At 31.1% G+C, this 22,528-nt stretch overlaps 2 protein-coding genes across 5 annotated transcripts in view; both read left to right on the forward strand.

Moving 5' to 3' along the window:
• Positions 1-1,537: 1,537 nt before the first annotated feature.
• Faf2 (Fas-associated factor 2) lies at positions 1,538-11,548 on the forward strand. The gene is made up of 4 exons (XM_962608.5): positions 1,538-2,082; positions 2,135-2,318; positions 7,439-8,024; positions 11,090-11,548. Exons 1-4 carry the CDS (start codon positions 1,689-1,691, stop codon positions 11,267-11,269), a joined length of 1,344 nt encoding a protein of 447 aa, XP_967701.1. The 5' UTR covers positions 1,538-1,688; the 3' UTR covers positions 11,270-11,548.
• Positions 11,549-11,612: 64 nt separating this feature from the next.
• The window catches only part of Npc1a (Niemann-Pick type C-1a), a 51,771-nt gene continuing 40,855 nt past the window's right edge, over positions 11,613-22,528 (forward strand). For all 4 annotated transcript variants that reach the window (XM_015982369.2, XM_015982368.2, XM_008201588.3 and 1 more), the window contains exons 1-2: positions 11,613-11,893; positions 20,762-21,457. In XM_015982369.2, coding sequence (XP_015837855.1) covers positions 11,822-11,893; positions 20,762-21,457 — 768 coding nt within the window. In that variant the 5' untranslated portion in view covers positions 11,613-11,821. The remainder of the gene's footprint in view (positions 11,894-20,761; positions 21,458-22,528) is intronic.

Here is a 22,528-nt window from a genome sequence, read left to right on the forward strand (position 1 = left end):
GATAGTTTTTTGATACGCCACTGCTCATTCTCCCCACTCGACCAAGTACGCATTGGCTCCGCCTAGCGTAGACGTTCTTTTTGTAAAAAAGTGCCTGAAAAATGTCCTTAAAAACGTCTACTTTTGATTCACTTTCATAAAAACCATTGTAGTGGAATTAACTAACCTGTTACCACGACAACTCATATAAAACTTAATGCTAAGAGTACCCAATTTCCATCATAATGATTTTTATGAAAGTGAACCGAATGTAGTTCTTCTAGTTTTCATTTGAAAAATTAAAAACAAAATTTACAAGTTTGTGGTTTTTCTGAATAATTCAGAAACTAAAAATGACGCATAAAATTTTCCTTCCGATAATTGTTCAGCATAAAAATGCGCAACCGACCACGTATCTCTTATAATAATTGAGATACCCTGGTGGAGTTTGAAAAATAGACAGCCTGTATGTACAAAATTTGACATTCTACAAAGTAGACTGGTAATTCTCAAAATGGATTTTCTCCAGTAGGTGCTTATAGTATTCTTATAATTATAATAATTATTGTTTATTTGGTCTGATGATTCATGTAAAAGAATACTTTAAATAATGTTTTTCTACATATGCACAGGGTGATATAGTCTGGTCTTTAACAAAATTGTGACACTGACAGTTGATTATATAAAAAAAAAATTAACTATATTTAACTATTCTTTACTTGATCAATGAAATTTGAATTCATCGAAATCACCATATCAGGTTGCAATTGGCTAACATTGAGCCGCGTTGATAGGCGTGCACGCAGAGAAAATTAGGAATTAAAAATTCAAAACTAAAATTATAGAACAATTGGAGCAAAACTAATATTTAATTTTTAGTGTTAAATAATATTAATTTGCATATAGTTTAATTTGAATCCCATAATGTATTAGCTGTTTAAAAACTATAAAAACGCCAACGTCGCATCTTACCAAATAATTTTTTTAAATAAGATTGATAAAATTATAAAATACTTATTATCTTATTAATGATTAGATCTCTTATTGAAACTATAAACTACATTATTTTTTTGAAGTGCGTGAATAATTTACAACAGCTATTAGCTGTCTCAAAATTCTTTCAAAATTAGCTGCTATAAATTATTCATGCACATAATAATAGGAAATGTATTAACACTTTCAATGAGAGATCTAATCATTAATACATAACTGTTTTGAAATTTTGTCAAGCTTATTTAAAAAAAGAATTTGGTAAAATGCGACGTTGGCGTTTTTATAGATTTGAAACAACTAATATTTTTTGAGAAAAAATGCGACGTTGGTGTTTTTATACTTTTGAAACAGTTATTAGGCAACCAGCAATACTCATGTCATTAAAACCGTCAATATAATTAACTAGTCGAATTACCTGAAATATGGGGTGTTTTACGTTGGTAAAAGGGGATTTGGGACAATTGGGAAGATTCAAAATTTAATAAATTCGAAAAACACTCGCGCAGTGCTGCCAACGCTCACCGGTAGCGCCGAGACTCCCCCAATTTTCTGTGGAAACTTTCAAGACAAAGTGACGTTTCGAAAATAAGTGTAATGCTCAATAAGTGTATCAATTCACGCATTTGTAATTTATGCAGTGTGACACCGCACCGTATCTAAAAATTCCACGTTTTTATGTGCACATGTGATTATCCCGGCCGCGCTGTGTTTTCACAATGAATTACCTCGGAGACAACGCTGGTTTGGGGCTCACGAGCGAGCAAACCGAGAAAGTATTACAGCTGCAAGACCTCACCGGCATCGACGACATGACGATATGCCGCGACGTGCTGCAGAGGCACCAGTGGAACCTGGAGGTGGCCGTCCAGGAGCAGCTCAATATCAGAGAGGGCAGACCTTCGATTTACGCCACGGAGAGCAGACCGCCGGCGGTTGTGAGCGACCTTTTGGGGCAACACATTTACTATTCGATGCCTCGGGATGGGGGCGGTGGCGGCATTCTGGGTTTTGCCAAAGCTATGTTTAATTTTTTCTACAATATTTGCTATAGTACCATTTTGGCCCTGTTTCAATTGGGGAGGAGGATGATTCGGTTCGAGCCCGAAAGGCGTAAGGGAGGGTTTATTGAGGTGTTTTTTGGCGTAATTGGGGGTTGTTTTAGCGACTAATCCGCTAGATGATGTTGTTGGGTTTATTAATCTTTACCAGGAGAAGTATGGAGATTGCCATCCAGTTTTTTACCAGGGAACTTTCACGCATGCCCTTAATGATGCTAAACGAGAGTTACGGTTCCTTTTAGTTTATTTGCATAAAGAAGACCACAACGATGCTGACTTGTTTTGCAGGTAACTTACGCCAATTAAATTTATAGTTACACTGGACTTGTTTTTTGAAATCAAGTTGGCAACATTGCATAACAGATGCAAGTATTTAAATAAATGTACATACATACAATCAAAGTCACTGTTACCATTTGTTAAACTAAATACAATTTTTTTTTGGAGGCGTTTTTCTTGAAAAAAGTGAATCAAGTACATTGATCCTCTATTATAGTGTTGCCAACTTAATTTTAAGTCTCCTACTCTTCGATCAGAAATCTAATTGTTTAAAATATATTTTTTCTACTTTGGTTCACAAAATATTCATAGTTTCACAAAGAGAACTTTTGTGCAACTCCTTTTAGTAAGTTTTTAGGAGTTGTATTGGCAGTGCTGAGCTGGATGTCATCAGTCATCACTGTAATTTAGTGTGTGATTTGTCAACAGCATCAAGTCGTTTATTGATAAAGCCTGAATAATTGACAAAATTAAGAGGAAATAGTTTGGACAGATTTTTGATAAGTTAAACTAAACACAAACACAAAAATAGAAAGCAGAAAAAATAGTATATTACACTCGTTAAGACTTAATTGTGGCACTTATTCTATTGGAGCAGTCTTTCGTCGTGCTCTAAAACATTTCGTGCTTATAGACTTATAAAACTTTTTTTGTGTAATTTATACTATACTTATACTATTTTTCTGTAATTTATATTGCATCTTTTCAAGAATTTAAATTGGTATTATGTTAAAATTTATACAAGGTGAGTGTGTTAGTAGTTTTTTGCATTTGTGTGGTAATTTACTCAGTTGACGCTTCATTTGGCAAAATAATTGTGTCGTGTAAAATGGTAAACACGCAAAATTTGCATTTAACGTTATCAAATTAAAAAGTAGATTTTTTATTTGACAAGGTATAGTGATGGTTATTATCACTCGATGGCGCCGTTCCAGTCAGAATTAAAAACTAAGAAACTAGTAATTTTATAGCGCCATTTTTTTACGTATTTTTTGTGTATTTTTTACAATAATAAAATTTCATTTAATTAATATTTAAATTAATTAATGTAGTTAGGTATTTTGGTTCTGAATACTTCTGTTAGGAATTAAATATTTTTCATAAAAATTAAAACGATTTATTATAACGTAAAATGAAACTAAGGATCTTTTTTTTGAGGGTCAGGTGTAAAGCATCATACAATAACAAGTTTAATAAATGCCTTACGAAATTTTGGCTTTGAATGTTTTACCACATTAAATAAACAGTTAAGTAAAGGATACATTAATACAGGGTGGTGGATAGTCAGATTTTTTCCAAGCAACTTAATTTTGATGTATTGTTTAATTTGTTTTCCTTAGCAACGGTATCAATTTGTTGTTTTTGTTTCCCATAAGACATTAATTGTTGATCTAACTAAAGTCAAAAAATATGATCTGAACCACCAAAAACATAACTTAAAAATTTTACTTTGAAGAGCTATATCTTGTGAAAAAAGGCTTAAACAATTTTTTGTCATAGGAACTTTTAATTCAGTTTGATGTTCTTTATCAGCACCCGAGAGATTTTCCGGTACTTTTGAATCACCCTGTATAATGACAATGGCTTGAGATAATGAAAAATACACGAGAAACAACTGTAAGGAATTGTAGAAAAAGTCTGCCAACATTCACATGCATTATTTACATACTTTTAGGGGACTCACCTTGTATATTATGGTTAGTTTACAGAACCTTTAATTGTGATCAAATTTGTCCTTAAATTGACGCTCACTGCAAAGTAAACTTTATGTGAATTAGATTAATCTTGGATTAAGTTTTTATTCGATTTCTATAATCCGACCCTTATTAGAGTTAAACTCAAATTAGTTCTGACTTTTATTAGACGTTATACCTTTATTTTCAATAGTTTAAAGACAGTTTAAGGTGCTCTAATTTGTAGTGACGAAAAGGTGGGTGCGTCTTTAAATATGTGATGTTAATTGTGTCTCATTACATTTTTGTGTATCTTTAGTCATGTTATCAAAAAATGTTCAACATTTTAGGTGAAGCCAAGCGAAAGTGAAGTCATTGTATTTTAGTTCAATTTTTATATTAGGTATTATGTAGCAGTTCGCAGCTTCAGTTTTAGCAACGATTTTAAACAGCATAAACATTCCCTATTTTAGCCATGGTGTCTTCAAATGCAATTTGTGTTGATGTAACCAATGAGAAACTCTTTACTGGAATATAAATCTTGTGTTAAATTTTTTACACGAAACAGATATTTACTACATTCAAATGCTTTTAAGATATTTGACAGCAAAATTTTCTATTGACGCAAATAGTGTTTTATTTGTTTATTGTTTTAAAATTAATTGTTTTTGGAACAAGACGGAAATTATTTTTTCCGTTAATGCATAACAAATACATATTTATCATCTGCCTAGCCTTCCTTATTTGCTACAACAAGCGTCTAAAAAAGAATTACATCGTAGTGTGTCTTATTACGATGTAACTTTTTTTGCACTGTTTCAAAGCTATAAAAATGCCATCGTCGCATTTTAACAAATAATTTTTTTCAGTAAGGTTGACAAAAATGTAAAATAGTTATTCTTATTAATGATTAGATCTCTCATTGAAAATATAAATTACATTAGCTATAGTGGCGGTCAGCTCGATTTGCGTGTGCGTCATCAATTTCATTTTTTCATTACCAACACAAAGCTATAAAAAAATTATCAAAAACAATGCAAATTTAAACAGCTAAGAGCTATCTAAGGGTGGTATCCTTGAACATTAATTTACATGTGCACTTCGACAACACCGTCAAAGTGTCACGAATTTGTCAACCTGACATTGACAGTAAATTATAGTCGTTGTCGCATGGTTGTCCGAAAAGTGTTATCGGTGTTAATCGCAAGTATTTTCCGTTCGTTTATTGTGTTTTGTGATTTGCGTTTCGTTAGGTTTTTGATTCTGCGTTTATTAGTTCTTGTTTTGTGAATCTGTATTTTTTGTAACAACTCATAATTTAAACACTTCGTAACCTCAAAAAATATTTGATAGTTTGTCACCGCTATGACCCTGCTATGTAAACGTAGTGACAGAAATGTCAGATGACGCACACGCAAATGGAGCTGAGCGCTACCATATTACTTTTTTTACGTCCATGAATAATTTCTAATAGCTAATTTTGAGAGAAAATGCAACGTTGGCGTTTTTATAGTTGTGAAACAGCTAATATTGCTTACAAAGTGCTCATGTGGGAAATTGTATTTTCCAAACACGTTAGGTAAATAATTAATTAGACGTTTGTTAGATATGTATTGCACATTTTACTAGTTTGTCGTGAAATAGTTTGATACATTTTTGCAAAAACAGTTACGTTTACCAAATAAAATAAAGCAACAGCAACTTCAAATACATCAAAAATTTCCAATGTAATACTGAAACATCGAAGTTCTAAATATTTACGAGTCTAAAACACTAAGAAGCAAAAGTGTTTGAAAAATAAAGAATAACACTACTGAAACACTGAAAAATAGTAAAGTGGAAAGTGTAAAAATAAATAAATTGAAAAAAAAACACACATTGTAAAAAACTAAGGCACTGTGGCACTTAGGATACTACGACACTGAAACAAAGTGTTTGAAAAATTGGAAAACTGAAATTGGTAAACTTATGAACTGAAATTGAAACACTAGAAATTAATAAAATATAGAGGTAAAAAGAGGTAAAACAGATAAATTAGAAATCTGCCGCTCTAAAGAGCTTAGGCTCTAAAAAGTTTAAACACTAAAATCTGAATTATTGAAAGGCTGAAGCATGCTCGTATACTTGGTTCTGAGAAAGTGCAGGAATAAAATGTCCAGAAGTTTAAATTAACTGACAAACCGAGAAGTACTGAGAAACTCAAAGACAATGAGCCAACAGTTTATTACAAATATTGATTTCCTCGATTTACATACAATAAATTATCGTGAAATTATTTATTTTTGATTTTTTTCGGTCATACTGCAAAACAATTTTCTTATCAGCCATTTCATTTTAACGGACGGGACACTTTGCACAAATTTTTAGATTTTATTTTCAGTTTTTACGAACAATAGTTATAAAATTCTGTTAATTTAAAAGGGAACAACTATTTTAATGTTAAAGGTGGACCCTGTTGACACTTTTAAAACCACAAAACTGAAGAATAAGGCAATATGCAACGACTACTAACTAATTTACTTTTTGTTTCCACATGACGGACGGAACAAGACGGACCGGACAAAAAAAATCTTGTGTGTGATTTAGACAGGTTTTAATCATTATAGACTTTAACAATAATAAAATTAGACAATGGAAATTATAAATTCTTGGTTTTATTTAACAACGTTAGAAATAAGAATATGTTTGCGGACGGGACAGCAAAAGTTATAAAGATAAAAAAGTAATATTACTAATTAACTCACTTACTGATTTTCATTTCATAAACGATCAGAAACTAGAAAAATATTCTTCAAAAAGTATTTAACAGTTGTAGTACGTCTGTTTTTTATGTTATGGCTTAAAAGGCGTAGTATGTAAATTTTAGAATCCAATGAATTACTTCAGTTTAAGTGATTATTCTCTCTCAAAAACTTTTTTGTCGTGAAATAAAATACAGTGAAATATCTCATAAGCGGACACCGATTTTTGCCCGATAATTTATACATGGAAACAATCTGAAAAGAATTTATTAAATCATTATTATTAAATATTATTAAAAAAGTGATCCTATAATATTTTATTTAATTGTTGTTAAACACTGTTATATCATTTGTTTTCAAAAAGTGTTACGTTTACGAAGTGTAATAATGCTATATTACTTTTAAGAATGGGTAAAATTTTGTTTTCTTAGTTTTTAGATAGCTATTTTCTGGTTATCTACATATTACATCTAGAGGGACATGATTAAATTGGTAACACTACCGCTGATATAAACGATGATTTTTTGTACGATAAGTGACTTTATTTTATTCTGATAAGTGTAGTGCACTAGATAATTTATTTTTGTTATTTTTGTATTTACTTATTGTTGCAAAACAAGCTATTTGTTTGCAACACTCTCTGGTCGTGCTGCAAATAAATTGTTAAAGCGGGAAATTTTATTTCATCTAATCAATGTTTTGTTTTTCTTTTAAGAGAGTCATTATCCCATCCAGACGTAATCCAATACATCAATTCGCGTTTCATTTTCTGGGCATGCAGTCAAAGCAGCCACGAGGGCCGTCGCGCCCAAAACATGATCAAAGCGGGCTCAGCTCCATTCCTCGGAGTGCTAGTTTTACGCGACAACAGTATGACGGTCGTGGGCCGTATGGAGGGTTTTTGTGACCCTACACTCCTCCTCCAACGTCTCAATACAATAGTCAGCGAATTTGAAATCAGTCTGGTGCAAACCAGAGCCGATCGGTACGAGGCAAGTTTAAACCGATCGCTTAGGGCGCATCAAGACGAAGCATTTTTGGAGAGTTTGAGGGCCGATCAGGAGAAGGAACGACGCAGGGAGGAGGAACGTATGGCGAGGGAGGCCGAATTGAGGAGGGAGGAGGAAGAGGCTAGAGCTGAGGAAGAGCGTCGACAGAGCATCGCAAGGGAGAAGATTGAGTCGGTGGATAAAGTGCCTGATGAGCCCGAGAAACATCATCCCGATGCTGTGCATGTAGTTTTTAAGTTGCCGTGTGGAAGTCGCATCGAGCGGCGATTCCTCAAGACACATTCCTTGGAGGTAAATATGCTCTCAATTTCAGGAAAATATATATCGTATCAATTTTTACTGTATTAATAAATTAATTCCTCAAATTTCAAACTTAGATTGTCTAACGTACATTTTCCACGTTTTTAGATTTAGACGTCAAATTTAAATTCTTATTCTTATATTTTTTTTCTTCTTATTCGGAAATAAAATTACCGTTGGGGGCGCCACTGAGCTAGGTCGAAAACAGTAAGCATAAATGGCGGGAAAATGTTTATTCGGATATTTTGAGCGTTGTACGAATTTTGAGGCTTCACAATTATTGCATTGCCTATGCGGAATAATTATTGTATATTTGATGCAAGAAACTTATGTTGACAAATGAGAGATGACGAGGAAAACACGAATAACAAATGACTGTTTGGTTCACTTTCTTTATTGGAAAATTATTACAAAGACATTGAAAAGCCTACCTTTTGGCATAATTTACGTTTAAATGTATCAGCAGTTGTTAATCTTTATTGTAGTTTTGTAGATTTACCGCAGCATTTCATGATTTTTTCTGTGGAAAATTCTAACCTAAAATTCACACACTTCACTAATTTATTGGTTTCTTGAGCCAAACTTTGTGTTCGCTGTGAGCCATTACTTATAATCTTTAATTAGACAACTGTTTGATAACACTTTGTAATCAAAATTTAAATATTTTTCACTTTTTATCCACTTTCAAGTTCCAACAATAAACACTTTATACCACGAAAGACTACAGAACCAAAGTCAACGCTAATATTTACCACCACGTACTTTTAAAGGGATTCTTTCTATTGTAAGTAATTAACACTATACACGCAAAATTATTGAACAATTCATTAAATGTCAGTTAAATGTGGAATTACGAAAATTTCTTTACTGTTTTCGACATAGTTCAAAAGTCATACCAGAGGGCGTCTAGCTAATTTTATTTCCGAATAACGTGAAGTTGACAATTTTTAAATGTCATACTACCTTATTTTGTGCCATTCGGAAGTAAAATTACCGTTGGGGGCGCCACTGAGCTAGGTCGAAAACAGTAAGCATAAATGGCGGCAAAATGTTTATTCGGATATTTTGAGCGTTGTACAAATTTTGAGACTTCACAATTATTACATTACCTATGCGGAATGATTATTGTATCTATGTGCAAGAAACGAATGTTGATAAATTAGAGATGACGAGAAAAATACGAATAACGAGTGACTTTTTGTTCACTTACTTTTTTGGAAAAAGACATTGAAAAGCCTACCTTTTGGATCAATTTATGGCTTAAATGTATCAACAGTTGTTAATCTTAATTGTAGTTTTGTAGATTTACCGAAGTATTTCATGATTGTTTCGGTGGAAAAATTCTAACCTAAAATTCACACATTTCACTAATTTATTGGTTTCTTGAGCCCAACTTGTGTTCGCTGTGATCCATTACTTATAGTCTTTAATTGCACAGCTGTTTAGTAACACTTTGTAATCAAAATTGAAATCTGTTTCACTTTTTATCCACTTTCAAATTCAAATTCAACACAACAATCAACACTTTATACCACGAAAAACCACAGAACCAAAGTCAAAGTTAGTATTTACCACCACATACTTTTAAAGTGATTCTCTCTAATTGTAAGTAGTTAACACTATACATGCAAAATTGTTAAACACTTCGTTAAATGTCAATTAAATGTGGAATTACGAAAATTTCGTTACTGTTTTCGACATAGTTCAAAACCTACCACCAGAGGGCGTCTGGTTAATTTTATTTCCGAATATGCCATTTCAGTTTATTGTATAATTTGGAATAACGCATTTGTATTTAAATTTTTTGGAGTTTCTAGTGGATTTTCTTGGCTCAAAATTTGTCGCTGGGATTTAGCTTAATACGGAGTTCTTTTCTTATACAGAAAGTCTCAGTTTGTACTTTAGTTCACTCTAAAAATTTAAAATGCGCTGTCAAAAAATTTTATTATGAAATGAAATGGGATTTATCTTTTAGACAGACAGAGGTACTGTCAATTTTTGACATTACGTTAATTAAAGTTAAGCAGTGTTGCTAACTCCATATTCTAATGAGCTTGGTAAAAATCACCATAATTTTCTAATGTGAATCGATATAAGGTTCATATAAGCTATTTCAAAACTATAAAAACGCCAACGTCGCATTTCACCAAATTATTTTTTTAAATAAGATTAATAAAATTATAAAATAGCTATTAATGATTAGATCTCTAATTGAAAGTGTAAATTACTCTACAGTTTTGTTTGGAATTTTTTAATTATTTTTTAGCATTATTTTTTTACTTTTTTAGATTATCTTTTAAATTCTTTTTTAGATTCTTTAGAAGATTGTATTCAAAATTCTGATATAAACACTTCTCCGATCTTTATAGATTTTACACTGCTCTGTTACAAAATTCTATTATTGTTGTGTCTAGACTTTGTTAAGATTATTCTCAAACATGGTTTCTGTACATTCTAATAACAAAATTGAATAGTTCTAAAAAAAATTCTCCCACAGTATCTTTATAATTATTATCACAAAAAAATTTGGTATAAGATCCTTTAAATGTTCTTTACATGATCTTAGAATTCACCAGGTTTTCGAATAAATTCAAACGTGTCTAATAAGGTTTCTCCAAATAATTGAGGAAATGCCCGAAAAATTGTTCAAGGGGGCAACATTGGCTAAGATTCTTGCGCTCTCTGGTGGTTTGGTGGAAATTCAAGTGTGACAAGAATTTATTTCACACTTTGAGTTATCATTATCGCGTGTTTTTTAATTTGCTTTTAGTAATGTAGTCGTATTAACTGTTTCAAAACTAAAAACGCCAACATCGCATTTTACCGAATTATTTCTTTTAACAATGTTGACAAAATTGTAAAACAGTTATTAGATCTCTCATTGAAAGAATAAATTACATTAGCCATTATTTTTTTGATGTGCATGAATAATTTATAACCGCTAGTCCTGAGAGAAAATGAGACGTTGTAGTTTTTATAGTCTTGAAGTAGCTAATAGGAATTAACTAAAGAAAATCAAAAATAATTTGACACCTGATTTGATTGTGTTGTTTCAGGCCGTTTTTTACTTCGTATTCTGCCATCCGAATTCTCCCGATTCGTTTGAAATCACGACGAATTTTCCTAAAAGGGTGCTGAAGTGCAAACCTGACAGTTCAACCGAAAAAATACAGACTTTAGAAGAAGCGGGACTTAAGAATCGAGAAGTACTATTTGTAAATGATTTGGACGCCTAGTATTTATCTAAATAAAATTTATTTATGTTAAAATCTACTTCGTCTAATCATAATAAGAGAATTTTTCTACAGTAATTTAATTGATTACTAAGTGTTGTTTATTATTTGGATTAGTCAGTTGTTGAAAAATATGATTTAGTTTTTACATGTTGAGCATTTAAAATAGTAACTTGTGATTTCATTTGGATAAGTTTTGATATGATTAAAATGTGCATTTTTCATTACCATACATTATGTAAATATTGTATTTACCTAAAAAATAAATCTGTAATTATTTAATTGCCTTTTATTACTCAAATGTGCCGCGTTTGGCAGAGGGCGCTGCTGACGGTTCACGTCAAAGTGACGTCAAACGTCAAGGTGGGTCAATTTGTAATGGCGTCGCGGTGATTTTCAACAGTGTTTCGACGTCTGTTGATACAGAAAGTCACAAAAGTGAAAACAATTCGAATTGAAATGAAGACCGCGCTGTGATGTTATCCAAGTGTTGATCAAGATCGGACACAAAACGTTGCATTGTTGTGTACAGTGAACATCCGAAATTTACAAAAAATGGCCAATTTTAGGAAATCCTCAAGACTTTTATGTGAATTATTTTTAGTGATATTATGTTTAGTAAATAGGGTAAGTGTCCCACCAATTTCTCATTTTACACACTCAAGAATCCACCTGTCACTTCCTAGTATAGAGAAAGTTGGGGTCATTTTTATCTCAGCTTGTTTTTAAATGTTTTAATTTAAATTAAGAAAATTATCATTGCAAAGATAAAGCCAAGTGTTCAGGGTTTTCCTGGGAGTGTTGCATTTAACACGACGAGTTGCATTTTAACTTTGTAAAAATAACAAGTTACACAAATGTGGCCCCCATGTTACAAGTCGAGAACCTCGAAGTGACGTAATTATGAATCACCTGAGCAACCTTCCTTGATAAGGAATTCCGAAAAGCGTCACAAATTGTCTTCGTTGAAAGGAAAGTGGGACAAATGATTGAGGAGTGTTTTTTTGTTATTTAGAGATGCTTTTTAGTTTGAAAAAAGGTTCAAAACGATTATAGTTTTTTATAAGATATTTTTTTTATTTAGCAAACTTTTTTATTTGCCTATTGCTTTAATTTTTTAGTTTTTAAATATAAATTTTATATTTAAATAAACTATAAATAAGACATGTGTGGGCTGTTTAAAAATGCAAAATTGTTTATCTACTTTTATTAACCAGCACATTGTAATATTATTATATTAATTTTCTTAATTTATATTTAATAAATAATATTTTGTTGGTATGTACAGTCGAATAAAGTGAAAATGACGCCTCAATGTATCAGCTTCTGGTGTGGATGCCGACCCTTCTAATCATAAGGAGAGAGTATCGTAAATTATCGCATTGCAAACTTAACGTAGTTGCAAAATAAATTTCTTTAGGAGTCGGTTTAAAGAAAGCGAAATGGAAATTTAAGTTGCCACTTATTTTGCTTTGACAAACGTAAAGTTAATTAAATTGTTGACTTTTTTTACGAAAAATTTAGCAACATTTTTGAAAGAAAACTTGCATTAAAAACAAGTTATTATAACTTAATAATTTCATCCACAGCCAGTCTGTCGTAAATAATCAATATTATTTATTTAATTTAATCAAAAAAAAAGACGCAAAATTATTTGTATTTTTTAGTTTTTCTGCAAAATTTATTTTTTGATAATTGTAACTATGTACTTTTAAATTAAATAAACATATTTAGTTTTTAAATAGTACTAAACAATTTAACAAAACTATTTCTTAAAGAAAATTATGCATTAATAAGATAAATTTTGACAAAAAACACCTTATTATTAATTTAATAAAATTGATTTACAAAACTAAATTAAGATTTTTGTACGAAACATACTTTATTTATTTTGAATTTTATTTTATGTGAAACAATAATATTTTAAATGATTTATAAAAAAATAAAAATTTACATTTTTATTTAACTTGACATTTCTCAATTCAAGATAATTGCAACATAATTCAAATTACATACATAGTTTAATGTAATTAATTTTAATTAAATTTTAAGTAAATCACTTGTAAAAAGTTTTATGAAATAGCGTCCTGCAGGGACTGGTTTGGATTGAGGTGTCATTTTCACTTTGTTCGACTGTATGTTTTGTTGGTTTGGTTCGTCACATAAACTTTGTAAAAAAATACATTACATTTAATTATAAAATCAACTCTATAATCTTTTTATAGTTTTCGCAACAATGGTAATTATTACTTAGTTTATTTATATTATTTTAAATTGTTGTTGGTATGGTATAAAATACATATAAATAATTACAGATGGCCCAAAATACTCCAAAAAAAAAGACAGAAAAAAAAGACAGGAATAATATTAATATTGTATTAATTAATTACAAAATTATAAAATCAAAATACGCAAAAGAATTAACTTTGGGATTTTTTATAACATAGAAAGTATAGTATAAACTAAATGCAATTTGTTGCACGTGTTACACCTACACATTGTTTAAAAAAGTTGTAATAATTTTTTGCTAGTATGAATTAATTTTTCCTAATTATTTAGAAATTTTCATTTAGCTAATGAGTATCATTTTCACTTAACAAGCTGGTGTTTCCTTGAAATTTGAACTTTTGCATGTCGTTATCACAATCCGTGCCTTGTATTTTTAAACCAATCATTTTTGTGACTAATGACGTTACAAAAATTTACTACTAATAAGCATTGTTAGGTTTTGAGACAAGGTCGCTTAAATGTGGGATAACCCATTTTTACTCCATTGAATCCAGACAATTTCGGGAAACCTGTTTAGTCTTAAGGGCGTCCTTGGTTAAAATGTGTGTTGTGACCTAGTTGGACTTTTCTAGGTTATTAATGTTTACGGACGTGGAAAATCGCAAAATCAGGAATTGACGTTTTTTTTATTGATTGTTGTTGTGGTAGGACTGAGTAACTATAACTACAAAATCATAAATATGTTAGAAAGTTGCTCTTGTTTGTTAGAATGATCGATCATAAGCTATTTTTACTTCTTATCTATTTATATTTCCTTGGTTCTAGAATTTAAGTAAATAACACGTTTAGGATATTGTTTGTCACCACATTATCCAATTATTCAATTAAATCTGTTTTTCACTATTGGTGATTCAAAATATCCATAGGTAAAGTCATTGGTATAATGACTTGTTTTTATTATTTTATTCTTCAGTTCCTATTGGCCATTTGAGTTAGGTATACTTGAAGGACATTTTTATGCCTTTATAATATTTATGAGACTGATTTATGACTGTTTTATTAAGTCTAAAGCTATATTTTTGCAATGAAAAAAGCGATAACTGCGTCGTAACGAGTTAACAAAAGTAAAAAATCAATTATTTTGAATGGAAGAAAGACAACATGATCTTACAAATTGTGACGTGCGCAAGTATTTTTTTTCTTATTTTATTGTGGAAAAATAATAAATAATAATAAATGAGTAGTCTTCAGTTTGAAATTTAACTATTCTTATTAGGTTGATGGATATATTTGTAGGTACATTTATATTGCTGATATTAAACGTGTAAGTAATTTAGGGTGAAAATAACTCAACTTGCCTCACCCGAATATTGATAGATTCTGAGATATAGAGGGTTTTAGTCGGCGAACTTCTAAACTTCGCAAAAAAGTCTTAAACAAAAATATGCTCTGAGGATATTTCTCCGAAATTTATTACACTGTCGTAACGAAACTGAGTTGAACAGCCACAGAAAAATGTTCTCCAATTAGAAGTTATAGAAAGGTTAAAATTTTGTGAACTTCGTTTGTATTGCATTTGTTTGACAAATTTTCGGACGCTCCTTTGACCTTTTGAGCTCTACTACGAGTATTACTTTTTAAATTATTTATAATGTATAATCAAAAGATAATAGAAATAAAAAATGTGTAATCTTCCGTTTAAGCAATTCTTACTAGCATGTTTTTAATCTTCTTTTAATTGTCGATTATATTGTTTTATGAAATATTTGCTGTCAAAAGTATAAATTATATTTTGCAATTGGGTTAAAAGTCATACTTGATTGAATATTTAACATACAATAAATTTCAAATAATGTATGTAACTTCCATACGTGCCCATGAGTAAGAAATTGGAAAAATTAAACGAGAAATTTTGTTGGAAGAGAAATAATTTCTTGTTACTTGTAATCCATTAGGTAATTGTTCGTTTGTAGTCATTATGAGATGCTTATTAGTTTATTGTCTTTTAATTACTCAATCATAATCTTTATACGATTTTAGAGCAAACCTACAATGAAGACTTATTATTCGAAAGCTTAATTTATTGTTTCTGTTCGCTTTTATAAATATATTCAGGGTCTTCTATTCTTAAATGTTTGAAGAGTAACCTAGTTCCAGATCTTTAAGTATCTTCTTTTTGATGCATAAACCGTTTACAAAAATGCTTTTAATCACAGAACTTCTTTACATATTGTCTTAAGAGGCTGTTTAGTTATATTGGTCCAAAAATTGTTGCATTTTATGGTTGGTTGCCCCACGATATTTTTCCATCGAGTTTTGTTGATTGAGCTATTGAACCATGAACTTGATTCATTCGAATTATTAGACGATTTATCTTTGCTGATTCTGACCAAGAGTTCGATTATTTTATTTATAATGCGTCAGAATCATAAACAAAGAAAATTTTAATAATTCGAGAAAATTAAAAAGTGTTATTTTTGTCTCGTATCAGATTAAACGTTCGAGAACAGATTAGATAATCCCTAAAACTGATCGGTTCTGGATCCCAATTGGCCCCCTTGTTATCTCTCATTTTTGTTTTTTTAAATCGCAATACTGACATTCTTCGTATTTATTTACATCGACACCGACCTAAAATTAAATGCAATGTTTTTGCCAATAAACCTGTGTTTACTCAAAATCCCACGTCATTAATTAACACTGGAAAATCATTGTCAATAGCAGACCCGCATCCAATCACCGCTGAGGTGAAAGGGTCAATAAGTCATCGTGGGGCGACTGCTTTCGTGCATTTCTCATGGTCTTCGTCGAATTAATTGAATTAATCTTTAAGACGTCGGCCGCCACCAGTATCTGAGAAAGGTCGCATTATGTTGCATGGTGCATTTATTATTTTGACGCCAAGGACGTGATCAAAATAAATCGAGCATTAAAAGGTATAACAGACGTAATCGTGCCATAATTGAAAATTGCACGGACTTGCTACACGTGTAGAGAATGTTTTTAAGTCGAGAAAGGTCCTGCGTTATGGCGAAATGACATACGCAAATTTCAAATTGCGACAAGTGGATTGAATAATGACAGGTTGGACGAAGTTATTTGAAAAATAATACGACGTAAACATTATTTTCACATCTTCAGTATTGATTATTCAAATTGCATCAAGCTTTCCTGGATTGCACGCAATTGTTAGGTATTGATCAAACAGTTGAGTAATGTTTTATGTTTTGAAAAAATTGCTTGGAATGGCCTAAGAATTGATCCATGTTTAGTATACTTCACTTTTAAACGATGATAAAAATTGATAGAGTGAATTGATGTGAAAGGGCAAGGTCGAAGGAACGAGTGGAATACCAATTTTATTTGATCAGTGATTAATTCCATTTGTTTGTATCACCTGCTTAAGTACATATTAAAGGTGCTATACAGGTGCACATGTGTTGTCTGAGCATATATTGAGTTATCACATTGTTCCTAAATTGATTCAATGCAAATTCCAATTGTTACCACTTGGATGAGCAATGTATGTTGATTATGTTCTGATTATTATTTAAAATGAAATTTGGTCAATTTAGTTCATTCATAATCTACCATTTACTTTATTGTGTTCTAAATTAAAAAAATAACAAAAACAAAACTCATAATAAAAATGTTCCTCTTTTTGAATTAACTTACCCAATATCATCCATTACATCCTTCTTTTCTTCTTCAAAGTAATTTTTAATGTTTCCAGAAGAGCTAAATAAAGCGACTTACAGCTTTCAGTATTACGTTTTTTGATTTCTCAAGAAATATAATAAACACATACTTGGGTCAGATGGTATAGCTGTCCAGTAGGTATACCAAAGGGTGTCTGTTTTTAGACAATGCAGTAGACTTTTCGTATTCACCAAATGTTACATATTACACAAAATTTATTAGGTCGAAAATAGTGTCTAGTTATATTTCAGAAGTAATAGAGCTTCAGAAAAAAATTCAGAAGTAGTATTGTCATCATTGAATGTTTGCACTCCTTATTCCATCCAGAGTAGATACTAACCCCCTACGTCACCTAAAATTATTTTCAAATGTACAGGGCTGTTCTGAAATGAGTTACAATACAAACTTATGTCTTTTTTTAAATGGAACACCTCATATTTTTTGCATTTTTGCACTTTTAAAAGCTAATGATTTTAACCTAAAGTTTTATTGGTCGATTTTGCTTATTTTTTGAAATATATATTTTAATTTGTCTAACAAAAACACGCTCTTTTGAAAAATTTATTACTCAAAAACTGAGATTCCTAGAAAAGTGGGACTTTTACCATTTTAAACAAGAATGTTCAAACCTTAAGGATTTTATTTTTTTTATGTTGTTTTATGGTGGTTTTACTCAGCATAAGATGTGGCTAAGGTTACATTTCACTTTCAAGGCTTGCTATTTCATGTTATAAGTACCAAGTACCTTTACCCCATTCTTTTTTAAATCACTTGTCAATGTCAAAAATTTTAAAATTATGTTGCAGGAACAAAGCCTGGACGACTAATTTTAAATGCCAAACGTTGAAATAATTTGACAATTGATTTTAATTTCGGTTGGACTTTAGTAATAGTATTCAAATCTGACGCCAAAATTTGGTCATCAGCTCAAGTTTCCATTTTAGAGCTTCTGAAAAGTGTGATTTTGTGGTATTTTGCCATGTTTTTCTACAAGAATAACCTGCTCAGGACTTTTAATTTCTTTTGCAAATTATCTGAGGCATACAAAAGACACTACAAAAGTAAAATGCTTTCTAGTTTGGAACAGGGCAGATGTATGGAATCAGCATTTATGCGTTAAGAATATTAACATGAGTTACTTATCGCTCAAGAGCTTGAGCTGTTAGAAAAAATTTGTTGGTACATTTGAAATCAGCGTCCAACATTTACTCAAAAACAGTTAAGACATACAGGGTGACCTTATTTGAAATATTGCCATCCCATCCGATAGATCGACTTAAGTCCACAAACTAAAAATATTTTTATTGTAGACAGGGTGTTGTACATAGGGTGGTGAACCAAAGTTACATTTTTTTAATTGGAACTATTGTGGGTCTATCTCTTTTCGTTTCGGAGTTATTCAACTTTTTGTTATAAAAAAAGACCAATTTTTGAAAAATCACTGCGAAATCGCCTATGAATAATTTCCGAAAAATTCGCAACAGGAAAACTTAGAATACCCTATAGTTTTAGCAATAGTCAACTTTTACGTGAAACATGCAGATAATGTACAGGGTGTGTCAAAACGCAAAAAGTTGAATAACTCATTTTTTTCAAATCGAACACCATGTATTTTTTTACACGTATCGATAGCATTTTTCATAAGCTTTCTAATGATATGCGTTTTGTATATCAAATTTGAAATATTTCTTAGTGTTCAAATTTTTTATTTTTTTTATTATTAATTCTTGATGTGCAAAATTCATTTATGTATAAAGTAATAATTAGATTACTAATGTAATTAGTCACATTAGTACACATCAAAAAATAAATTACCATTGGACTTATCAGATTCTAGGATAACAGATTTTCTTGTAATAAAATCATTTTTTTGTAAAATTTCGAAAAATATTTTAAATTTACTATGCAAACTCCATGCCGTTAGAAGGCTTCTTAAAAATGCTATCGATACATGAAAAAAAAAACAGAGTGTTCTATTTGAAAAAATGAGTTATTCATCTTTTTGCGTTTTGGTACACTATACAGGCTGCTCAAAAACTGGCGCACCAACTCAGTGGTACGTTGTTGAGAAGCATGTGTAGATCACGGGAAAAATCTTGAAAAAATTCCTAATGTTATATTTTAAAAAATCTGGAAATAAAAACTTATTTTGTATACTTCCTCAATTTTTATTGTTTTTTAAGGTTTTTATGTTTTGTACTAAGTAATCGTTCCCTAACAAAACGATGAATAATTATTTTTAAATTTACTATCAGATCTTAGCAGTTCTTTTAATTAAAAAAAATTAAATTCATCATAAAAATCACAGTTTGTAGATGTGCCAACAATGGGAATTTTTTCCTGGGAAACCGTTTCAAAAATAATTTATTTTTATTGTTGATCAAATTCTATTGCGATCACGACTGTTAGGCAACGTTGCCACATATCATTTATCTAAAATTCGTTATTTATCAATAACTTTAAAACAAAGACTTTTTTACTATTTTTACAATTATGTGTAAGCAATTCTCTACCACACTCTATTGAGTTGGTGCGCCGATTTTTGAGCACCCGGTATATATTATGTACGTGCTTTAACTAAAAGTCGTCCATTTGCAAAAATTACAAGGTATTCTGAATTTTTCTGTTGCAAATTTGCCGGGAAATATTCATATGCGTCTTTACAGTGATTTTTCCAAAATTGGTCTTTTTTATAATAAAAAGTTGAATAATTCTAAAACGAAACAAGATGGACCTATAATAGTTTATATAAAGTTACATTATTTTTTGCGTAGATTCCAATTACGCAAAAATATATAGGGTGTTCTATTTAAAAAAATATATCTTTGGTTCACTACTAAATACAACATAACAAACTTTTAATTTGTGGATTTTAAGTATATCTATGGAATAATAAAAACAGCATGGCAATATTTCAATTACCAAAAAAGTTATAGACCGATTACACACGCCGTATCTCAATCTAAAATATATCTCAAAAAGCAGAGTTTATAGAAAAAGTCTTTTGGTAGTTTTGAAATCAGCGTGCAACAATTACTTAAAACATCAAAAAAAAAATCTGAAAAAACTGTAAACTATAGCAATTGCAGTTTAGAATGTACCAGATTAATTTCAGAAATAATTATAAGTGTATTTACAAATGATTCTCTCTGAAATACAATTGGAAAAGTTGTAGTGTTATTCAATCGATTTTAAATTGTACGTCCAGAGCCGAAATTTTACATTTACTCTGCGAGGCAATTCATACGAAAGTATTACAATGTATTTTATTTCGAACTTAAGTACCAAATGAACCCTTGGGAAGATTTTTATTACTCGTTAACACTTGCTCTGTACATGCCGCCAGTAAATCCCAATTTTATGAAACATAATCGAATCAATCACAAGTTACTTGACCCTTGTAAAAACGTAAAACTTCCACTGGGAGTGATCATAACTAAACCACTGTAAACAGACCATACAATTAATTACACTGTCTGCTGTAAATAGCCGGTAATAAACGGTATCATCTTACATTCCTCCATCGTGACGCATCTCCAACACCTTAAAAACCAAATGATTTTGCAGATTTCCGGTGCTGAAAACAACGCATCCACCAGTAGAAAAGACACTCAAGCCCATTGCGTCTGGTACGGGGAGTGCAACACCTCACCGACTGGCCTAACGCAATACTGCCCTTACGACGGCCCTCCAAAACCCCTCAACGACACCACGGCCCTTGAGACCCTCTCGAAATGGTGTCCACACCTGATTTCCGACTCTAGTCAAACCATAAACGCTTGTTGTGACGCTGCTCAAGTCGCCACATTCGCCACCAATATTCAACTCGCCGCCAATTTCCTCAAGAGATGTCCTTCCTGTATGATGAATCTCGCACGGCATTTGTGCGACTTCACCTGCGGACAGGACCAAACAAACTACATGAAAATCGTCGAAGTCAAGAATAATACGAAAGGAGTTGAATACATCACTGCGATAGACCTGTTCATCACGAACGACTATTTGGAAGGGACGTACAAGTCCTGTAAACAAGTCAGTGTCCCTTCGAGTGGACAACTCGCTCTAGATCTGATGTGTGGCTCCTGGGGGGCGAGTAAATGTTCGGCGATGAGATGGTTTAACTTTATGGGAACTGCAGGAGATACGAATCCTTTCGTACCGTTCCAGATTAATTATCTGAATAGTACCGGGCCGGTTGATAAGGATGGAGTCAAGTATCAGCCTTTGAATCCAGAAATAACGCCGTGTAATAAGGCGTTTGATGTAAGTTGTTTATATCTGTTGCTAAAATTATTATTATGGGACCAAAGCTATGCGTAGTAGCAAGGTTACGTAAATAAATTGGTGGGAAAAATTTGCATGGGCGAATTGTTTGTGCCGTTTTGTTGTTGCGAAAACGGGTAATTAAAGTTTTATTATTTTGGGGTTTTATGGGGAAAAATACCTTCGTTTGTTACAAAATTCCACGTCTGTAACCAAAATTACGATCAGCTATGAAGTAGTAACAAAGAATCTAGAGAAGTTTTTTCACGTTCAGAATAATACTCTTAAAAAGAAGTTCCAAAATATTTCTTATTAATATTTTCTTATATTAAAAAAGAGTAGTATCCCTGTATTACATACAAGGATTTTGTTCTATTTTGTTTCGGTTAATATTCAATTTTAATTAAGGCTGAAGACTTATTACTCTGGTTTAGAAAAGCCATTTTATGTTCGTATTTGAAATAGAATAAAAATATGTAAGGTGAATAATTACATTCGTGTCTCTGTCTGGTAATTTTACAGGAGTCCTGCAATAAAAAGTACTTTTTACTGTACTATCTCAACAAATATAGTGTTGATTATAATAATGACATGGAAACCATTGTTTGCTATTAAACCATTACTTTTTTTCTCTACGCTTGTAAATTTTTATTTTAATTTTTCTACAGTTCCTTAAAATGCTCGTGTTATTTAACTAAAAATATCAATCTTTTGTTTTTTGTCATAGAAAAAACGATGCTTGAATGATGTTTTGAACAAAATATACTTAAAAAAATTGTGCTAGTTCTAAAATTATACAGGGTATCCATTTTTTGAGCTCCACCAATGGGATCTCAGTTATTATAAGGGATATGAGGTCGGTTAAATTAGGACAAAGTTGTACATTTGCCGCTGATCAATTATGTGAAAGAAAATTTGATGTGTAATTTTTGGTTTTTGAATCATTGAGAAAATAAAAATTTTGTAATTTTCGTTTTAATTGTTTTAAGTGAAAACAAAAAGAACTAGACATTTTCAAGTAGGATATTCTTTAGACACTTTTTTACAAGAGATCTAAATCTGTTATTGCTT

Source organism: Tribolium castaneum, chromosome 6 (genome assembly GCF_031307605.1).
Source record: "Tribolium castaneum strain GA2 chromosome 6, icTriCast1.1, whole genome shotgun sequence".
Lineage (NCBI taxonomy): Eukaryota > Metazoa > Arthropoda > Insecta > Coleoptera > Tenebrionidae > Tribolium > Tribolium castaneum.